We start from the raw sequence: 20222 nt of genomic DNA, 5'->3' as shown, positions 1-20222 counted from the left end.
GAAGAACATACCATTGATCTGATACCTGGAAGTACACCACCGAACCGGCCACCCTCCCATGTGAACCGAGCACAGAATGAAGAGATTATGAACCACGTGAAAGACCTCTTGGAAAAGAGTCTTGTCCTGCCTAGTGTTGTTGGTTTGAGTGTTGTTGGTTTTGAAGAAAGACGGATCTTAGAGAATGTGCATCGATTATAGAGCTTTCAACAAAATCACCATCAAGAACAGATTTTCGATTCCTAGGATCGATGATATACTCGACAGATTACAGGGATCCTCGTGCTTTAGCAGGATTGACTTGAAGAGTGGATATCATCAGATCAGGATAGCGCCGGGGGACGTCTACAAGACAGCTTTTTGGACGACTTTTGGGTTATTTGAGTTTTTGGTGATGCCTTTTGGCTTAACCAATGCTCCTGCGACATTTAACCGGTTGATGCCTTTTGGCTTAACCAATGCTCCTGCGACATTTAACCGGTTGATGGACAGGAGTGTTCGTACTACAGGCAGTTCATACGAAAGTTTGCAGAGGTTGCTTCCCCTTTGCATATCTTGACATAGAAAGGAGTACCTTTCTCGTGGGGACCCACAGAGGTGACTACCTTTCAGACATTGAAAGAGTGACTACGGGACCTATTTTGACTTTGCTGGACTTGCAGAAGTCATTTGAAGTATATTGTGATGCTTGTGGTCGTAGTCTGGGTGCGGTCTTGATGCAAGAAGGCCATGTCATAGCTTACAAGAGCCGTTTGTTCTCTAGGCCGGAGATGACAGCATAGATCTATGAGAAAGAGCTTTTGGCGGTTATCCATGCTCTTACTCAGTGGCGGATTACCTACTCGGAGCGGATTTTACTGTCTTTACAGACCATCAGAGTTTGCGCTACTTCTTGTCACAAAAGCAGTTTTCGGAAAAGCAGATGCGGTGGGCGAACATCTTGTGACAGTTCCACTTCTAGATTGTCCACGTGCATGGACAGAAGAATGTGATGGTAGATGCTTTGTCTCGGAAACCGTTGGTTCTCGCTATTTCCGCAATACATCATAGGAGCTTCGAGGATATGGTCGATCAATATGCCATAGATACAGATTTTGCAAATATTTTCACACGGATACGGGATGGGGAGACAGTAGCTGGATACTCCCTTCGGGAAGGCTACTTGATGAGAAAGACTATGTTGTGCGTTACACAGCTGTTGAGGGAAAAGGTTATGACTGAATGCCACTGTCCACCTTTTACGGGTCACCGCGGCATTGCTACCACCATGAAGGGGGTAGAGAGATACTTCTTTTGGCCGAGACTCAAAAAGGATGTGGAAGAGTTTGTGCGCAGTTGCTTAGTATGCTAGAAGGTCAAGTTTGACAGGCATAAAGCACAGGGATTGTTACAGCCTTTACCCATACCCACGTGCCCCTGGGAAAGTATTGCGATGGATTTCATTTTTGATCTCCCGAGAACACAGAGTGGTCACGATGGTATTTGGACTGTTATTGACAGATTTAGCAAACAGGCTCATTTCATTCCAGTGAAGAAAACAGTCAAGCCGGATCACTTAGCGAGACTGTTTGTGGCCCAGATCTTCAGATTACATGGCATGCCTGAGATGATTGTCTCCGACAGAGACCCCAGATTCACGAGTTTGTTTTGTAAGGCAATCTGGGAGAACATTGGCACGCGGTCGCAGTTCTCGTCATTGTTCCACCCGCAAACTGATGGGCAATCTAAGATTGCAAATTCAGTGGTTCTAGATTTATTGAAGTTTTATATCTCTGATAAGAAGACTCAATAGGAAAAGTACTTACCTTTGGTGGAATTTGCCTACAATAACACGATTCACTCTTCGACGGCGAAGGCGCCATTTGAGATTGTTGAAGGTGCTGCGAAGGTTCCACCCTTCCTAAGCACGAAAGATAAGATCTTTGAAGCGGATGAATATACGCGAGATTTGGATACGGCTTTTGCCAAGGTTCGCGAGACTTTGCAGAAGTCTCAAGAACGATAGAAAAAGGCAGCGGACTGCCTTCGTCGCGACTTCAAATTGAAGGAGGATGATTGGGTGCCCTTACGTTTTGAGAAGGCACGCCTACGAAAGAAAAAGGGAAGGAGAGGCTTTTTCCAAAGCTTAGTATGCGGTACTATAGACCTTTCCAAATCACTGAAAAGACAAATGATGTCTCCTTCCGATTGAAACTGCCAGATACTTGGAGGATTCACAATGCATTCCATGTGAGTCTCTTGAAACCTTTCAAGGGTGATGTACCTGATGATGGGGAGCCTAATGAGCAACCCGAAGTCGAAGAAAACGAGGAGATCCTTGTTCCTGAACAGATTTTGGCACATAAAGATATGAACACTAAAGGTAAAGTCCGAAGGCGGTTCTTGGTTAAGTTCAAGAACTATCCTGCATTGGATGCGGTGTGGATGGAGGAGGAGGACCTAGCAGATACTCCTCAGATTGTGAAACTTTACCTCGATGCTTATGGTTTAGTATAGTCTATTCCAAACGGAACCCAGAATTAAGCATGGCTGCAGATCTGGTGCAGCGGGATGCACAAGAGGGGAGTCTCTCCGCTCCTTTGTCAAAAGATGCCTTGATTTAGATACTAGAGTCACTGATGTCTCTTTGAGCTTTAGGGATACTGAAAGCTGACAGTATTCTGTTGTATGACTTTAATGAAATGGAATTCCTGATAATGATACTGATTTGTTCTTGACTTCTTTTGAGTGCAAGAACTGATAGCCGAAATGACTGCAGCATTTTGGTCTTATTGATCTCGAATAGACATGGTTGCAATAGGGGTTAGTCAATCGGACATCGATGGGGTCCCGATTGGACCTAGATGTGATTGCTAGCTACATTGCCGATAAATCATGGTCTAAGATCCGAATGAATGTTGAATGTCATGTGATGTCCTGTGATGTCATGTGATGTGACTGTCGATTGGTACATGTGCTAGATGTGTGTTCCTAGTACGTAGGTACTAACAGTCAGTGTCTGCTAAGACGGTTTATGGCTTTTGTCGGTTTTGCAGGCGTAATCGTGGTCGATTACAATGCTTTCAAGAGGGGGGTACCGATAGTAGAAACCCTAATTTTTGCCAGAAACCCTAATTTTCAGAAAACCCTAATTTCTGGAAACCCTAACTGTTGGCTGGAAACCCTAATCTGGCGCCAGTGCCACGTGGCATCAGTTCCGAGATTTGCGGAGTGAATCACGGAGGAGGGGAAAAGCACTAGCGACGCAATTTTTGATTGCTTTTTGGCTATGCAAGGAAATTGGAGAGAGAGAAAGAGTTGTTATGCTTTATTTTACTTGCTCTCATTGAGAGAGAGAGAGAGAGAGAGAGTGCTTTTGATTTCAAGCTTTTGGGGCTCTGCTTTTGGGCATCCCTTGTAACATTTAAATACGCGGATTAGGGCTCACTTCTCAGAGCATCTAGACGCAGAGTCTGAGAGTGAAACCGAAAGGGGCTTTGACTTTGGGGCTCTTTGTACTTTGACTTTGATTTAATACATAAAGAAATACCGAAAAGGGCGCCAGTCTTTGGGGCCAATATCTCTAGGTACGGAACTCCACCGGGCCAGTGCAAATCTATTTTGATCTGTGAATTGTTTTGAAGTGGTTATTTGGTGTTGTCGCGATTGATTCTTGACTTGGAGTGTCCAACCACTTCCCAAAACTCGGGTACGAAACCCTTGGGCTGATCTGGCTCTAGTTCCTTTGAGTGCTTTTCTCCTCCAGAGGCTCATGCCTTCCTCTGCTCCTACTCCCTCGTGTAGAGGAAGTACACATGCAAACTAACACTCAGTGATCATGACATGAAAAACGTTACCTTTGAAGTCTCGACACTCGAAACGCAACTTGGTTCTCGCAAAAACAATTTCCGGAAAGAGATCTCTGCACAGAAAAACGTCTGTTCCAATCCTACACACAAAAGAGGTGTGTTCTCAGGTTCCTTCTCATAAATAAGCCCCGTCCTCGTCGTCTATGGGCTGAAAACAGAGAAAAACAGCAGCTTGTCGCGATGGAAACTCGCTCCTTAGGCACTTCTTCACGATGGAATTCGCGGCTTGGCGTCATCTGGTACACTCGGGGTAGCCATGGGACTCTCTGGCGGCGTCGACTTCATGGCTGAAATCTGCAGCAGCAGCAGCTTCCTTCTTCTAGCGATGGCTTCTATGTGCACTTGGGGCAGCCATGAGGGTCACCGGTGGCACAACTTCGTGGCTGAAAATCTGCTGCTGTACCTTCTTGTAGCTAGCGCTGGCCTTTTTTTCTGTCTTCTTTGTGGTAGAGCTCTACTCCCTAGCGCTTGCACACCCCCCTGAGAGGGGATGCTGGTATGGCTTTTATAAGCTGCTGGGACAGCAGGAATAGCTGAATGGTTTCCTTCAATAATAGCAGGCAAGGGGTGGTGCTAGAAAAGCATACAGAAAGGAGAGAGAGATTGCACTAATTGTAGAGAGAGAAAGGAGAGAGATTGTTGGCTGTTTTTTTGGCCAAAGGGGGTGCCAGCTTTACTGCTATTTTATGTATACAGTTGCTGCCCACTTATTAAGTGGACGGCCGGCCTCTTAAAAAAAAAAAAAAAGGTATGAACCTGATTAAAAACTCAGTAAAACCTCATAAGATGAAGACAATGCTCACACAACACTTCTCAGGCATCCGTGAATGCAACCACATGCACAAATGCAATGCAGACATAGACTTCCTCGCGGGAAAGCATCTCCTTTCCTGGAAAGCAACCTGCTTTTCAAAAAGCATCGGTTTTTTCCTCAAAGTTTCTCTAAACCCATCTTCATTAAAGTATTTGCTCATCCTTGTGCACAATTCTAACACATTCGGAATTTTCTTCGAACTACGGAGTATTCCCTTCCCGATGCCCCCGTCACCCACCTTGTGACGCATTAGGAATACCCTCACCTAGTCTTTTCCTACCGAACTTACGGTACAATCTCCTTCGCGATGCTCTATGTCACCCATCCTATGACGCATCAGAGATGTCCGTTCCTGGATGGTCGAATACTTCTTCCCGATGCTCCCTGTCACATCGGATTCCGATGTGACACATAAGTACCACCCGTTCCTGGTTGCCTTACTGATATTCCCGTTCACAGTGCTCTCGTCATTACTCTAAATGACGCACGAGAAATATATGTACTCGGATGTCTCCAATGAGAAAAACCCTCTCACTTAAAATTCCAATAATTCATATAGAATTATTTTTCTGTCAGATAGAGCCAATTTAGCAACAATGGGTCCTTTTACCTTTCCCTGAAAAGAGGGATTGAGAGAATGCAGTAGAGATGTGTAGAGGGAGAGAGAAAGAGAGAGAAGGAGAATGACACCCGATGGGGTCCCAATCAAACCTCTCAAGGGCCCCCCACACCATTGCGGATGCGGTATTTGCTTTTGATTGCGTAAATGGAATGTACACATATGCAATACCCCAAGTGCAGTCTCTATTGACTCGAATGGTGAATGTCGCCGCGGTAACTCCTCAAGATGAAGCACCTCTGGGGCTGATTTGATGCACCTTTGGATCCTTCTTGATGTGGGATTGTGGATGGTCACCAAGGGGAAGATCTGGGGCTGATTTGCGCTCCCAATGTGGGAGAAATGAAACGCCGAAAGCTCTAGCTGCAAAATCACAGATCTGAAGCGTAAAACACGACAGATCTCTCCCATAAAGCAGGGCTGAAAACGCAGATCTCGATGAGGCCGATGTTGGTCAGCAGTGGAGCACTTGATGATAGCGAGGGAATGGCTGAGGGGAGGCTCAATGGGCTGCCGAAGGATTGGACCGCATCTGGGATAGGCTAGCGCTTGCAGTCTTGACACATTCCGGCGACGGAATGGGCTGAAAATGAAAACGCTGGCCGATTTGCTGTTGTGGAAGTAGCACTAGGGCTGAAACATGGAGATCACAAGGCTGAGGATGGCAAATCTCTAGGCAATCTGCAATCTCCTAGAAAATGCAAGGTTCTGCAAAAACACTGGGAACTGCTCTTTTCTGATGGTTAGCACTAGGCTCTTTTGACTTCAAACGCTAGCTTCTTGCTCCCTTTATATGTGAAATTTACAAGTCATAGACCTCCCAAGGCTTAGGTAGGGCAAACCGTCCACTGGACCCAACAAATAAATCGTAAAAATGATCCTCATTTAATGTACTCGTCCGAACATGCAGGTCCTGTGAACAGGCTCACAGAATTACCGGTACTAATTCTCGTAGGATTCTAGACACTCCTATCTAGGAAGAAGGGGAAAACTGGCTCTGGATGTTGATGAAGCTTATCCTTGTGGCACAGAGAGCCACGTGCATGTGACAAAAGATTGTCACTTGAGGATCATGTTTACCAAAGAAGCCGTCGGGGTTCAAAAAGAACCTAGCTACTCAAGCAATTACCCTCAGATCAAACGAGATGTCCAAGAGTCCTCTGCATCTGCCAAGATCAAACCTGTAGGTATAGTCCAATACAATATGCCAAACTGCATATAGACTTGGAAGAACACGTATACTCCCATTGTTGTAACTTGCTTCTTTAAAATCTTCATCAAAACTGTTCTTTCCACTTGTGCTGAAGAGAACATACCCACAACTGAACTGTGCACTCGATATCCAATACACAACATAACATCAATACTCAAGAGAAGAGTAAAGGAACTGGCTCGGGGAACAAACCCATGAAGAACGCTGAGGCTGATCTGTTGGCGGGGGCCCTTATGTGGAAAACTTTAACTTAACTTTCATAAGCTTGTATCTGACCGTAGCATGGTCCATAAGTTCTTGCATTGTTGATACTTGTTTAGAAAGAAAGTATTCCTATAATGGTGATGGCAGTCCAATTGTATATCGCTCGTATTGGTCCTCCAAGGGAATCAGCTTGAAGAAAGACACCGGAAGGTAGACATCGAGGAACCTTTGGTTGCAGTCTTCCATTGTTTCTGTGGAAAGCATTTTCAAGTTTCTCCATTCTGACAAAATTTGGGCTTCGAACAGGGAGGTCATATAAATTCGTGCAAAAGAAGTCTTGAAGGCTTGCCAAGTCCTTGGAGCAATTGAGCGATTGAGCGATTGAGCTCCACCACTGCATAGCATTATCTTTTTGAGAAATCCCGCAACTCCAGAAATCTTGCATTCTTCTGTGTAGTTCCCCAAAGCATAGATGTTGTCAAATTGTTGGAGGAATTGCAAGGCTTTCTTCCTATCCTTCAGTTCAGAAAGTTTGAAAATTTTTATTGTCGTCCCACCATCCTTAAAATCTTTTGGTGTGGGCGCATGCGCTTGCCTGTTGCTGCTTGGTATGCTGTTTTTCCCTTGTGTGCGGGATTTGGATGCTCATGGGGTCGAATTGTTTGGTGGGGGAGTTTACACATTATTGAGATTAAAAGAAATAGATTTCAAAGTTGGCAACTATCAAATGTGCATGCTACTTGTAATAAAGTATTTTGACTTTTACCATGGAGTTTTTGACCAATGTATTTTAACATCATCAAAGTTTCAACCATGGGTATCTTTTGTGTCATGAAGGTCATCCCACAATATTGGTTAATTATTAAAGAGTGAAGACATAATTTTCTTGTTTTTCAAACCTTGAGAAGGAGGGCTCAATTTGTCGGTGCCATGATGCATGTGGGTTCAGCATGTATATACCATCTGGTAGTGTTGATTTGTAAGTTTGTAAACTTGGGCTTATTTATGTTGGGGCATCCTTAAAAGATTTGCTTAACCCATAAACTGCTTCTTACTTCTTATAAATTGCTTAAAACTTATTGAATTTGTTTTTCTATTTGGTTCATGCAGAGTGCACTTCCTCCAGACCAACTTACATGGTGCGGCAGTGATAGTGTCTTACTCTATTGGGAGGATCGATTGCTAATGGTGGGCCCAAAGAATCGTTCTATACAATACGATTATGATGAATCCCTTTGTCTTGTTCCTGAATGCGATGGGGTCCGTATTGTATCAAACTCATATACAGAGTTTCTTCAACTTGTGCCAGAGTCCACAGTTTCTGTGTTCAAAATTGGAAGCACGTCACCGGCAGCAATGTTGTACGATGCACTTGATCATTTTGATAGGCGCAGTGCAAAAGTAAGAGCTTAATTTTTTTCTGTTCTGTGCACTTATTTCATATTTGTTGACTAACGTTAAGCCAAGCATCCTTTGAGTCTTTTTTTACTTGGATATCTTTTCTCAGGCCTTGTGATGGATTAAGACAAAGTGTGAATATGGCTGGTTTTGTTTGAAAACGTCAAGAGGATGGTTTGTGTAAATTATAAGTTGTTTTTGTGGATAGTGAGTTATTTCCTCTTTTGAGTCTGCTCCAATGCTGACCTAGTTTTTTATCTCTCTTAGATCGGTAGAAACGACTTCACTTCACTTAGGTAGTAGTAAATTTGTAGTTGTTTAGGTTGCCTGACAAGTTTAACCAGTGGAACGTCATCATACCAAGAATGAAAATTGGGCTTATTATGTTTTGAGAGATACGTTTTTAACCTTTTTGCTGGAGATTCTGTTAGGTTCTTGTAGCAGGTTGCATTTGTGATTGTAGAGTTGTGAATGTTGTGATATTATTCATGGCTGGAGCCTTTTAAATTTGTACTTTCCAGGATCCATAATCTTTTGTACACGTTGCTCTCAGGCTCGACGATGTCTTTCTTGAAGAAAAGCTAGCTTGTGTGACTTTGACCTATTGTGTAAGCAGTAGTCTAGAGATGTTTTTAGCAGTAGATCGAGCATTTCTCTCGTGTTTATTTGAAGTGATGATTGGTGTTGAGTTAGAAGGACACTGGTTGCGGTTTCTGGAAGGTGTGTGGCTTGCCAAATAGACAAATATTGGCTCATGTTTTTGTATGCAAATGTAGGTTATCTTCCTTCAGTTCTGTCTCTGCTTGCTGCGTTTACACTTCTTGATAATGACAAAGAATGTACGTTTTAAGGGAAGGACGTGCTAAGAATGGCAGTTTGTTACGCGCTTCATACCCATTTCATGTCATTAATAGTGACATAGAATGGTTGTTTTCAAAGTTCTATTCCTAAAGCTTTTACTTTGGAGGCATTTTGCCTGTCTGCAAAAGTATACTTATCTTGTGGAGAAGACATCCCAAACCTGAGTTATTTTCTCTCACATCATTTTGGTAAGGGTTGGGAGTTAAAAAAATCTTTGCGAGATTCTCACTTGATTGCGCCTTATAGAGCACTAGAACTCCTTTCTATCTTAAGCTCAAAGGCGAAAAGAGAAAATCTCACTAATATACAAGCAAGCAACTTGAAAAGAGAGAATCAGAAAAATAGAACTTTTTATGTCAAGACAACAGTGGCAAGGGTGCCACTTTTAGGGACGCTCCGGCCCAAATCATCGCCTTTTTGTGTACTACTTTATTAATTCTTAGTGCTTATGTAGAGCGATACAAACCTGGTGCTCTTTACACAACAGAGACTTTTGCGCACAACTTTGTACAAGAAGGGCAGCAACCTCCTCTAGGCCCAAAAGCAACCTCTCTCTCTCTCTCTCTCTCTCTCTCTCTCGCACTGATAAAAATCTAGTGGACAAGAATTACTCTCCATCCAAGGCCACCTCAAAGATTGTGCATCTAGCTTCTGCAACCACCTCTATCTGTTGGTATTGACTTCATGACGATCATCTCATAGAATCTGGAGGAGCTCAATGGACTTTAGTTCGTGCATTTTAATGCAAGACTGAGGTGGCAACCATAGAGCTCGATTGCTGGAGGGTGTTAACATCACAATGATTAGGAAGACCACATGTTCAATAGCCATAATGCGGCCGTGAGTTGTTGTGTGCCTGCTTTGAGACTTTTTGGTCAATAGATTTGGTAGTTCAAGAATTGCTCGGGGAGAGTTATGTATGTCTACTGCAGACTCCTGGCTTCATGTCATTGTGTGGGTAGAGGATTTATTGTATCTGGGAATGCTTAGTGCTTGACTTTACAGGTTCATGGTAAGTTTATGATCATGCCAATGCACAGGCTGAATTGAACATTCATATTGCTGATGCATTGGAGCATCGTTGCGTTGGAAGGGACAATTAAGGACCTTGTAGACCAGCTGGGTGGGTGATACTCCCTTTCACATTGCTCTATTAGGCCTCCTTAAACACACATACATGTTTTAGCAGAAAAACAAACTCTAAAAACAAAAGCACAACAGTAAGTGCTTTTCAAGGGAAAGCAAGAAGCACATGCTTTTTTGGGAAAAAGCAAAAATCAAGTGATTTTTGACGAAAAGCAAAAAGTTGGTGCTTCTGATAGAAAAGCAAAAAGAAAGTGCTTGTCGAGGAAAAGCAGATGCAAGTGTTTTTCAAGGACGAAAAACAAGAAAGAGAAAACAAAAGCAGTTTTCAATTCTAGAGAGGGAAAATCAGCTCTGTTTTAGAGAGAAATTTTGCAAGGAGTTGTGAGATGGAAAAAACAGTAGATTCTTGCTATGGCTCAAAGATTGGCATGGACCATCTTTCTAGGGGGCGAGAGGGTGTAATTGACCGGAAATACCTAGTGATCAGTTGCATATCCGGTCTAGACATAGGAACCCTAACCCTAAAACCTGTTTCAGAGCGTTTGATATAACTTGCCCTCACCCTCTTGATGTGACCTTGTGTTATCCAAGTGTCATGGAGTCTTGCTTGTGGTGGTATGACCTCCTTTTATAAGCTACCAGCCCCTCTGGCTGTGTTCGTAGTGATGTTCGATCGGATACGAGACATCCATCTTGATTGACTTGAGGCCTCCTAGGAGGTGTACAAAACTTGCTTCCTCCCGATGAATGGGAAAAACCGAGTCTTCAAAGCTCGAATAGATTCCCAGGTAGCAAATCTTCCAGGTTAATTCCTCCATGTGAATAAGTACTTGTCATTTTAGGCACAATGCGAAGAGACTGAGAAAATCCTTCAACCTAAAGAGATAATACACCACTCTGAGAGACAACTAAAGTCTCAGCGCCTACATCGAAAGTATTTAGTCAAGTTCAAGAATTACACCCCTTTTAGATGCAAAGTGGACGATTGAGTTCGATCTCAAGGACCACCCAGACATCTTGCACAATTATGTCGACGCTCTACAATTGAGGTCAATTGTTTAGAACCAAGAGGGATGTAACCATGTTAGACTTTATAAATAATTAATTTATTTACGAGAAAAGAATTATCTAATTAGTTGTGTGCACATCAAAATAGATCTAGCAATTCTGGGGCCTCAGGTGCGCCCAAGTTTGGGCTAGAGCACAGGAATGAGATGGGGTCCTTAGAACAAAAGTAACCCTAAGGCCTGAATTATTTTTACAGCCTTAGGATAAGCCAATTAAATTATTTTAAATGATTTGTGTTGGACCAAATGGCCTGACAAGTGCGAACAGGTAGTGCGAGAGCAGTGTCGGTACGGCATTGCGTTGGGGAGCAGCTAACATTTTCATTGGTTGCATCTATGTATGCAATTGTGGTTCAATTTGCACATTTCATTGATAGTTTGTGAACTTTTAAAAGTGAAAGTTGAAGGGTTTTTAAGTTATTAAGTAAGTGTACCAAGTGGCACACTTACCAATGCAAAACTAGCTCTCTCACTCTCACTCTCATCCTCTCTCTCTTCCTAGCGCCCCCTCTTCTTGTTGGCTTGATAAGAGCACCCCCTCCCCCATTTCTCAATGTTGGCAATGCTCCTAACCCCCCTATTGTGAGTATGCTCTACGCATTGGAGCCCTCCATGGAAGCTTGAGAGCAGCCCCTTGCGACATATGTGGCAGCCTCGTGCTCCCATTGTCTAGAATAAGGGTTCTCATAGCCATAGCTAGCTTTTCGTGAAGTTTCATCGCGAGAAGTTGTAGCAGGCACTCTCTTCGTAGAGTGTGGTGTCTGTAAATTTTCTGTTTTCAGCTCTTAATCATCTCTTTTAGGATGAATTTTAGCAAAGTACACATAGAATCTAGTTCTTCTCTACCTACACTACACGTACACAAAGTTTGGTGCGATTCCATCGCGAAAAAGGTCTCTATTTCGGTTTTGGAAGGTGCTCAGGTACTATTTTCAAGTTATGTGAAGAAAATTACAGCAAGCATGTGTGCGTGCATTTTTGCATGTTTCTCCCTTGTTTTTGTTGCAAGAATGATTATGCATAAAGGGACATAGTTAGCGGAAGGTAGACTCTCTTTTTTGAGAGCTTCCGTTGAGTTTTGTGGAAGATAGATTCTCGTTTCCGAGAGCTTCTCAAAATCTCATAGCAGAGGGAAAATCCTTCAGAGAATAGCTTTCGCATTCTTTCAGTCAGAAGCAGAAAAGAAAGAATAGAGGACTATTGCTACGTTCCTGTGCTTGTAAAGATTCTCCCTTAGTAATAAAGATAATCTCTTTATGGGGGGGGGGACCAGCCCCATCTTCTGGTCCCCAATGAAGTCTCTCTCTCTCTCTCTCTCTCTCTAATTCTCTTGAGTATTTGGAGTACAATTAAAAGTCAGTTTATGCTTCTGTATTTTTGTGACAACATCTAACAGTTAAGATTTTAGTTTTTCACTTTACTTCATTTTATTTTTGTACCCAGACATTGTATTAGATCCACCAAGATTGTATCAATTTGGTCTCATAGGTCATTTTGGCCTTTTGAAGACGTCTAATATAACATTTCATTTGATCTCTCTCTCTCTCTCTCTCTCTCTCTCTCTCTCTCTCTCTCTCTCGTGATTCAGCCATCCCAACAAGCCACCCAAATTTTCCCGCTTAGTTTTATGCTTGGCTCACATCGACCAGCTTAGGCCCCCATAGTAGATATCTTTGTTTGGTAATGTTGTTAGATTATTTTGTTACTCTGACTTTGTATCAGATCCACCACTTTGTAACTTTCGGGTCTCATAGGTCATTATGGCCTTTTGAAGACGTTAATATAACATTTCATTTCATTTCATTTCTCTCTCTCTCTCTCTCTCTCTCTCTCTCTCTCTCTCTCTCTCTCTCTCTCTCTCTCTCTCATAGGTCCAAAATGCAAGCATATTGGGTAGCATTATGAAGTGGAGACGTTGAGGTAGGATTATATGGGTCATGAGTGCCAACTTGAAGTTTGAAACAACCTGGCAATAAGCTTCATAGAGTTTGTGATGGTATATTCTTAGAGGGACCAATATGCACCTCTATGATGAATCCTACCGGATATTCATTGTGCCGTAAGGGTTGTGTATTTGTTTTTTGAGTCATGATCAAATGTTTCTGCTCAAAACATCACCAAGATCTGTTGTTCTTGTTGTAGAGTTGTAAAGTCAGCAAACCTGTCGGATGGCTTGAATAACAATGTCACAAACTGCTGACGTGTCAAGCCACTGAAGAACAGAGCCACTATGCAAATCCCGGTTGAGGGGCCTAAACCCTAAGAATAAGCAGACGAAGAAGAAGTTTCTACCAACTTATGGGACCCCTTCCGATGGGGCCCAAGTGACACAAGAGAATAAAATAAAGCAAGTTCTACACACACATACGTGGAGCTGATGATGTGGCAGAATTGTATGAATTTCCAGATTTTGCGTTGGCTGTGCTGACGTGGTAGAATTGTACGGATTTTCGGATTTTGCATTGCTGACGTGGCAGACTGTACGGATTTCCGCAGATTGCGGTAGTTGTGTTGACGTGGCAGTTGTACAGATTTTCGTAAATCATGCTGACTGCTTTTTGGGCCAGATGTTTTTGTACCATATGCTTTTGAGCGCTTGTCATGTAAACTGCCTTTGGGCCTAGGGCCTTTAAATATGAGGCCATGGGCTCATTCTATGGCATGTGTCTGGACGAAGGTGTAGAGGATGGAGTACCGGCTTGTACTCAGTTGTTGAAATATAAAGAAATACCGAAAGGGGTGCCAAGGTTTGGGGCCAATACTCTCTGGGGTGGAATTGCGCCACTCTGTGTCGCGTGCTCTCTCTCTCTCTCTCTCTCTCTCTCTCTCTCTCTCTCTCTCTTAGTTCAGTTGTTATTGAAGTGCTAAAAGTCTGTTCAATCTATTCTTTTCTCTTGGCATGTGGTGCCCGTCTTGTGACAAACAGTTTTCAAGTTGTCAATTCTTCACTCATGCATACTACTGAAAAGTGTTGTATGGTGAATTTTATGACTTCATGACTCTAATTGTGACCATCACGGTTATTTGCAGGCAGATGAGAATTTGAGGTTGATTCGTCCAACACTCACAGAAGCAGTTGATTCTTGTATTGGTGCAGCTGGTCATGAGTTTGACGTTGGTCAGCAACGCACTCTTCTGCGTGCTGCAGCATATGGACTTGCTTTTTGCAGGTTTGTAGGGCATCATTGTTTGTTTCCAGAGTTTGTGGTTGTGGGATAAGTGACGGAAGTTTTCTTGATTTGACCTGCTGCATCAATGTTTAGACTTTCGATCAACTTCACCATTTAGGATTGAGTTTTCTATTGTGCTTTTTAAAAGGAGCATGGAGAAGAATGTAGGTTTTGCAAGTTAGATAGTACACTGGTTACTAGCTTACCACACCAGAGGGCCGGGCTTTAAGTGAATTGGAAGGATGACTCGTGAGAGCTAGCTGCTGTAATTGGGAGTTCTCAGAGAGTAAATGTTATTAGACTTTATTTGATCCATACAAATCACGTTTCTGTTCTACATATTATCACACTCAAGTCACTTTTCTGTCCGACATTATCATCACATTTCAGGCTTTAAGTTTTGCTGCTGTTGGGACACACTAAACACTGCTAGCGGTATTGTTGAGCGCTTCTCTAGTATTCTTCCCCAGTTGTTGCGACAAAAGGTTTCCAGTGTCTTGATAGTAGCCTTTCAGCAATTGCTCTATTTCAAGTATAATAATTAATTTTGAAGTATTTTCAGTATGTAGATGAGCATGTAACTTCGTTCATATTTCCAAAATTTTTCTCGTCCAACTGTGTTTGCTGTTTGTTTTTGTTCTAGTTGGGGATTTGTGTTTTCTAGTGTCTCTTTTCTTGTCATTATTCTCTTGGATTTTCTTAGACTAGAATTCTGAAGAGTCTTCGAGCTTCCTAACTTCTGTAATCTGTTATAGAGGTTTTCCTCGAGATCGATTCAGTAAAATGTGTAGAACACTCCGAGTTCTTAATGCAGTTCGAAACTTTGAGATTGGCATCCCCCTGAGCGTAAAACAGCTAGAGGTGAGCTTTCATCACCTTTGCGATGCATGCAGGGTTTACTTGAATTCAGCATTTCAGTTTGGTTGCCTCAGTAAATACAATGTAACAAATTTGGCAGAAACTTACTGTACCAAAATTAATCGTCAGATTGCTTCGTGCTGATCGGCACTTGCTTGCTTACCGGATGTGTCATTATCTCGATCTAAGCCCGGTTTGTAATTCCTGTGATGCATCAAAATCATTGTATATAGTTTAGTGATGGATGGCTAGACTTGATGTTGCCGACATTATTCAGGAAGTGGTGCTTACGGATTGGGCCTCCAAGAAGATTGAGTCATCCCTGACTGTACCTGATGCTTCTTTGCTGGATTCGCTGGTTGCCAAGGTGATTGTTGTTTATGTACTTTCTGTTAGTGTTTTGGGATACTTTAATCTTAGCAGATTTTTCTGGTAATTAGCTGAAGGCATGCTCGGTTATCTCCTATGCTTCAGTATCTGCAAAGGCACACGAGTTGGGCAGGCACAAACTTGCTGCTATGATCTTGGATTATGAGCCTCAGTCCTCAAAACAGGTGCCACAGTCAAAACTTTAAAAACTGTTTCAAGATCGGTTTTGATCTAGGCGCATCAACCATTTTCTAGCGTGCAAGCAGCATTCAAATAGCTTGTATATTGCTAAGTAGTGTAATAAAAATTCCGCAGATTCCTCTTTTGATCAAGATGAAGGAAGAGGAACGGGCTTTAACAAAAGCTGTTCAAAGTGGAGATACTGATCTCGTGTACAGCGTCATCTTCCAGATTGCTACGGTATGGTGACATTACCGCTCAGAAGGGTCCTGATGTCTCTTACTTCTTTACCATGGACCTGCTAACTCGCTTGCAAGGCATGCAAATATTTGCAGAAAATGTAGAGTTTGCCTGCTTCTACAAACTTAGCTTTTCTATTGTTTTGATGCACTAGTTAGGTGTATTGACATTTTTGCGTATATTTCAATGTGAAGTTCCTTGCTTGAACTTTCAACTTACAAGTTTTAAGTTCAGTCAGAAATGCAAACTCACCCACCCTTAATGCATTCTTTTGCAAACTCCGAATTCCAAATGCGAATGGACAAATGCAATGGATGCCTGCAAACATTACCATGGTCCAGAAAGATTTGAATGAGTTTCATCGTATTATTCTTGCAAATCCGCTCGCTCGAGATCTTTTTGTTTCCTTCACAAGGTACACTGGATAGGGATCTTAGGATGCATTGCCAACAATTTTCATGTAAATTGAAAGATTTAGGCAGGCCTCTACAAGACTCATAAATTGGTTTGAATGGCTTGAACAGGCAAACCGATTTGGAATTATTAAGGCAGTTTTACATTTCCACCGGACAGCTCCAGGTTCCATCCCATTCCCCCCCCCCCCCCCCTGGGGCTGCGTGTGCATGTGATTGTGCATTCAGAAACAGTAACTGTGCGTGCTCGTGTTCGTGGCCTTGGGGATCTGCATCCAGTCTTACAGCTTATGAGCAAATAGGGATGCATTTTTTGAATCTCCACTTGATGAGAAAACCCTTTGAGTTTATATTCTTATATACAAGGTACATCACTCTTTCAGGCAGCAGCAGAGACAATGCTGAGGGAATCTTGGGAGCTAGTGCGGAGGGCAAAGAAGCAATCTCGGGAGCTTGGAGTTTTACAGCATGTACCTTTGGGTCCGCGTGTGAGCTTACTGGAGAAAGCCCAAAAGCGTTATGCTGACACCAAGGATCATCAACTCGAAGCAAATTCTGTGGGGGAGCATGTGAAACTGCTCAAGTACGTTGTCGTTCAGGTGTCAGCTGGTAGTTCTTCTCCATGCGTAGACGGCTTGTTTAGATATATCTAATTATGCTTTTCTGCAGGTTCCAGCATGGACTTGAGACAACTACGGGTAAAGCCATCTTTGTAGATTCTAGTGTGAGTGACACAATCTGCACGTGCCTGTCGATGGGCTTATACGCAGATGCTGAGAAGCTGAGAAGTATTTTTAAGGTGATTTAGATTTGTTTTAAACAATAGGTCCACCTGCCATTCAAACGTAATGTGAAGTGTGTAAGCCTCCATGGTCCGTATGTGATTAATCAAGGCTCTACAGTTAATGATTTGATTATGAATGTACCTATGTTCATCATCTAATCGTAATGCATTAGGGGCAAAGTGGAACAAAAATGAGCCCATAAGGAATTGATTAACTTTGTTAACTAATGAAGGCTTTAGTAAATTACCTTCAAATATAGCCGTTTTGATTCTCTTCACGGATCAATTAACTTGCAGTTGTGTGGTAGGTACCCATAGAGAGGTTTTACCTGCTCAAGATAAAGGCCTTATCTGCCACTTATAACTGGCCAGCACTTGAGAAGTTTGCCTCTGAAAAAAAGCCACCAGTTGGTATGGAACTGAGATTTTCTGAAGATGGGTATGTGTAAGGATCTTGTATGGGCTAAGACTGAAGGGTCTTGATGGTTTTTCATCAGGTTTTAAGCCCTTTGTGGATGCTTGCATTGAGGGAGGCAACAATAATGAAGCAATGAAGTATATTCTGAAGCTTACAAATCTGCAAGAAAAGGCTGATGTAAGTTTACACGTGCACCTGTGTGTGTGAGCCGCACAGAGGTGCACGTGTCTCAAATTGAGCTGCATGTGCACCTGTGCGTGTGCGTGTGCATGTGTGTGCATGTGGGTACGGGCATGTCTTTTTGGTGCTCGCACGTGAACATCTTATCACTCTAAACTAGAGTTTGTTCACAGGCATACAGACGCATTGGTCTTCTGAATGAAGCTTCAGAGGTTGAGGCCCAAAAAGATAATGGCGAGCTTTTAGGAAGGCTAAGGTTTTTCGGACAGAGTACATCAGCTGGGAACCTTTTCGAGAACATTCGAGACCGTCTTTCATTCCAAGGAGGATACTAAAAGATTTTGCTGAGTAGGATTGGTTTGCATTTCAAGGGTTTAAGCTGTACATAGAATTGGGGTTTTCATTTTTGTAGAGTAAGTGGGAAAATAACCATTAAAGAGCCCCATTGTAGAATCTTCCATTCTTCTTGTATCATATTTTTAGAATGCAGTAGAAGAAAGATGACTTCTATAATAAGAAAGTGCATTGGTTTTATTGTACAATGGGAACTTTCTCATGCTATTGAGGATTCTTGAATTTGTTCCTTTAGAAGTTGTTGTGTGGAGTCTGCAATAGCATTCTTGAATTTGTTCCTTTAGAAGTTGTTGTGTGGAGTCTGATTTCTAGGATTAAGTCTTTGAGATGTCTTATTCTTGTTAGTTCAAAGTTGAGTACTTGTTTCAAGTTTTAGTCAAGTAAAGTGCTTCAACTTATTTTGCTTATGACTTCTCTAAAAACATTTTTAAGTGAATAATGGATTGTTTTATCTAGTTTTGTTTAGTAGCAAATGAAGTGATTTAGTTTTTTTCCCCCCCTTGTTTTCTTGTGTCCCTTGTTTTTGTAGTTCTGTGAGTATTTTACCCCCTCTTATAATTGTAAGTTCAGACTATTCTGAGCTTATGAAGGTGTATATTCTTGAATTGATGTCTTTCAATATAATCCTATTGAGCTGGTTTGGTCATATGCTCGGTCAGTGTTTGACCAAGACTGAACAGTTCAAGACCATATATGGGTTTCCTATGGTTGGGTGGACAGTTCTGAGGTCAACTCTCCTATGTGTGAGAGCTCTTCCAGGAGGCTTGTGCCTCATGACACCACATTGGTATCAGAAATGACGCCTTAGTTTCACAAAATTTTCCATGAATAGTAAGTAACACATTTAGTCACCCTTACTTCAACCCACCATAGGCTGGTAAGTCTGCTTTACTGTAAGTTCTAATGCTGGCACTTCATATTATATGGTACAAAACTTAGCATTTTGCAGAAATGCAACTGTCAGCTTAGTCGACAACTTTCACTCTTAAATGTATTGTCAATCTAGATTGTTTATCAGTGCGTTTGTGCTTACGTCTAGTCATGGAGTTGAATGCCATGTCTTCATCTCTTAAGAGGGTTTAAAATTTCGATGTACTCATGCTCAAACCTGCTATTCGAACGTCTAGTCATAGTTCTTAGTAAACCAGGAATCTCTCTCTATTGTGTGTTGGTCGCCGACTAATGTATTATGCCTGCTTGCCGAGCATCTTGTAGTTTCTAGTGTAAGACACAAAATGTTAGCAAAGCTTTCGATGCACGCACGCTAATGGTAGGATAATGTGTGATTACATGGAGGCCTTAGTGATCCACTTTGGAAGCTCTTTTGTAGCCCCTTGGAGTTAGTGGACTGACCTCTTCCAAGTTTGTGTGGGCTCCACATAAGAGAGCTTTGGTTTCCTTTCTACCTTGTGTAAGGGTTTTGATATCAGTAATGTTTTACTTGCGCGCGCGCGCGCACACACACACACACACACACACACAGAGAGAGAGAGGAGAAGAAGAAGAAGAAGAAGAAGAAGAAGAAGAAGAGAGTTTTAGCGTCGTAGGAAACTATCCCAAGAGACCTTAGAGATCTAGCCGACGAGGAGTTGAACTCAAGACCTGTTATTCAAGAGGGAAATGGCATAAACAATCTACCACACTTGGGTGATAGAAACGTTATACCATTTTCCTCTTTTTATTAACACACACCACACGCCAGAGAGAGAGAGAGAGAGAGAGAGAGAGAGAGAGAGAGAGAGAGGGAATTTTAACGTGTGCTAGAGGCCAAAATCGGTTTTGGAGACAATCAGAAAGTACATATGGTGGGTGTCGTTTGTGTATCCATGAAGGAAAAAAGGTGCAAAATTATGTTGTCCTATATATTGAGGGGAGTACAATCATGAGAGATGCAATTATGGTTTAGCTCCATCTAGGACCAAGACCTAGGTGTAAGGTCATGGTGTGAAGAACCCTCACAGTATATATAGCCTAGGGATCAGTGAAGCACTAAACTCGTTTCTCCTCCAGTGCTTTGTACTGGCACACTTGGATCTCTTGTTGGTGTAGTCATGGTGATCTACATCCATGAGCATGTGGATGGTTGCCACCACGGATCTCCTCAGTGACTCCTTTAAAGGTCTTGAGGTGGTATAGCAATGATAGT

General features: G+C 42.4%; 1 protein-coding gene across 1 annotated transcript in view; it reads left to right on the top strand.

The window, feature by feature from the left end:
• Positions 1–18310, top strand: part of VCL1 (vacuoleless1 (VCL1)) — a 53833-nt gene extending 35523 nt beyond the window's left edge. The window contains exons 2-15 of the mRNA XM_086521632.1: positions 7809–8099; positions 14141–14280; positions 15036–15141; positions 15239–15331; positions 15416–15505; positions 15579–15692; positions 15823–15927; positions 16269–16342; positions 16452–16506; positions 16724–16923; positions 17010–17139; positions 17433–17535; positions 17622–17719; positions 17896–18310. Coding sequence (XP_086377758.1) covers positions 7809–8099; positions 14141–14280; positions 15036–15141; positions 15239–15331; positions 15416–15505; positions 15579–15692; positions 15823–15927; positions 16269–16342; positions 16452–16506; positions 16724–16923; positions 17010–17139; positions 17433–17535; positions 17622–17719; positions 17896–18057 — 1761 coding nt within the window. The 3' untranslated portion in view covers positions 18058–18310. The remainder of the gene's footprint in view (positions 1–7808; positions 8100–14140; positions 14281–15035; positions 15142–15238; positions 15332–15415; positions 15506–15578; positions 15693–15822; positions 15928–16268; positions 16343–16451; positions 16507–16723; positions 16924–17009; positions 17140–17432; positions 17536–17621; positions 17720–17895) is intronic.
• The last annotated feature ends 1912 nt before the right edge of the window (positions 18311–20222 follow it).

The sequence above is a fragment of the Adiantum capillus-veneris genome, chromosome 1 (genome assembly GCF_014529385.1).
Source record: "Adiantum capillus-veneris isolate H3 chromosome 1, ASM1452938v2, whole genome shotgun sequence".
In the NCBI taxonomy this organism is placed as follows: domain Eukaryota; kingdom Viridiplantae; phylum Streptophyta; class Polypodiopsida; order Polypodiales; family Pteridaceae; genus Adiantum; species Adiantum capillus-veneris.
This window is presented reverse-complemented; position numbering and strand designations above follow the sequence as displayed.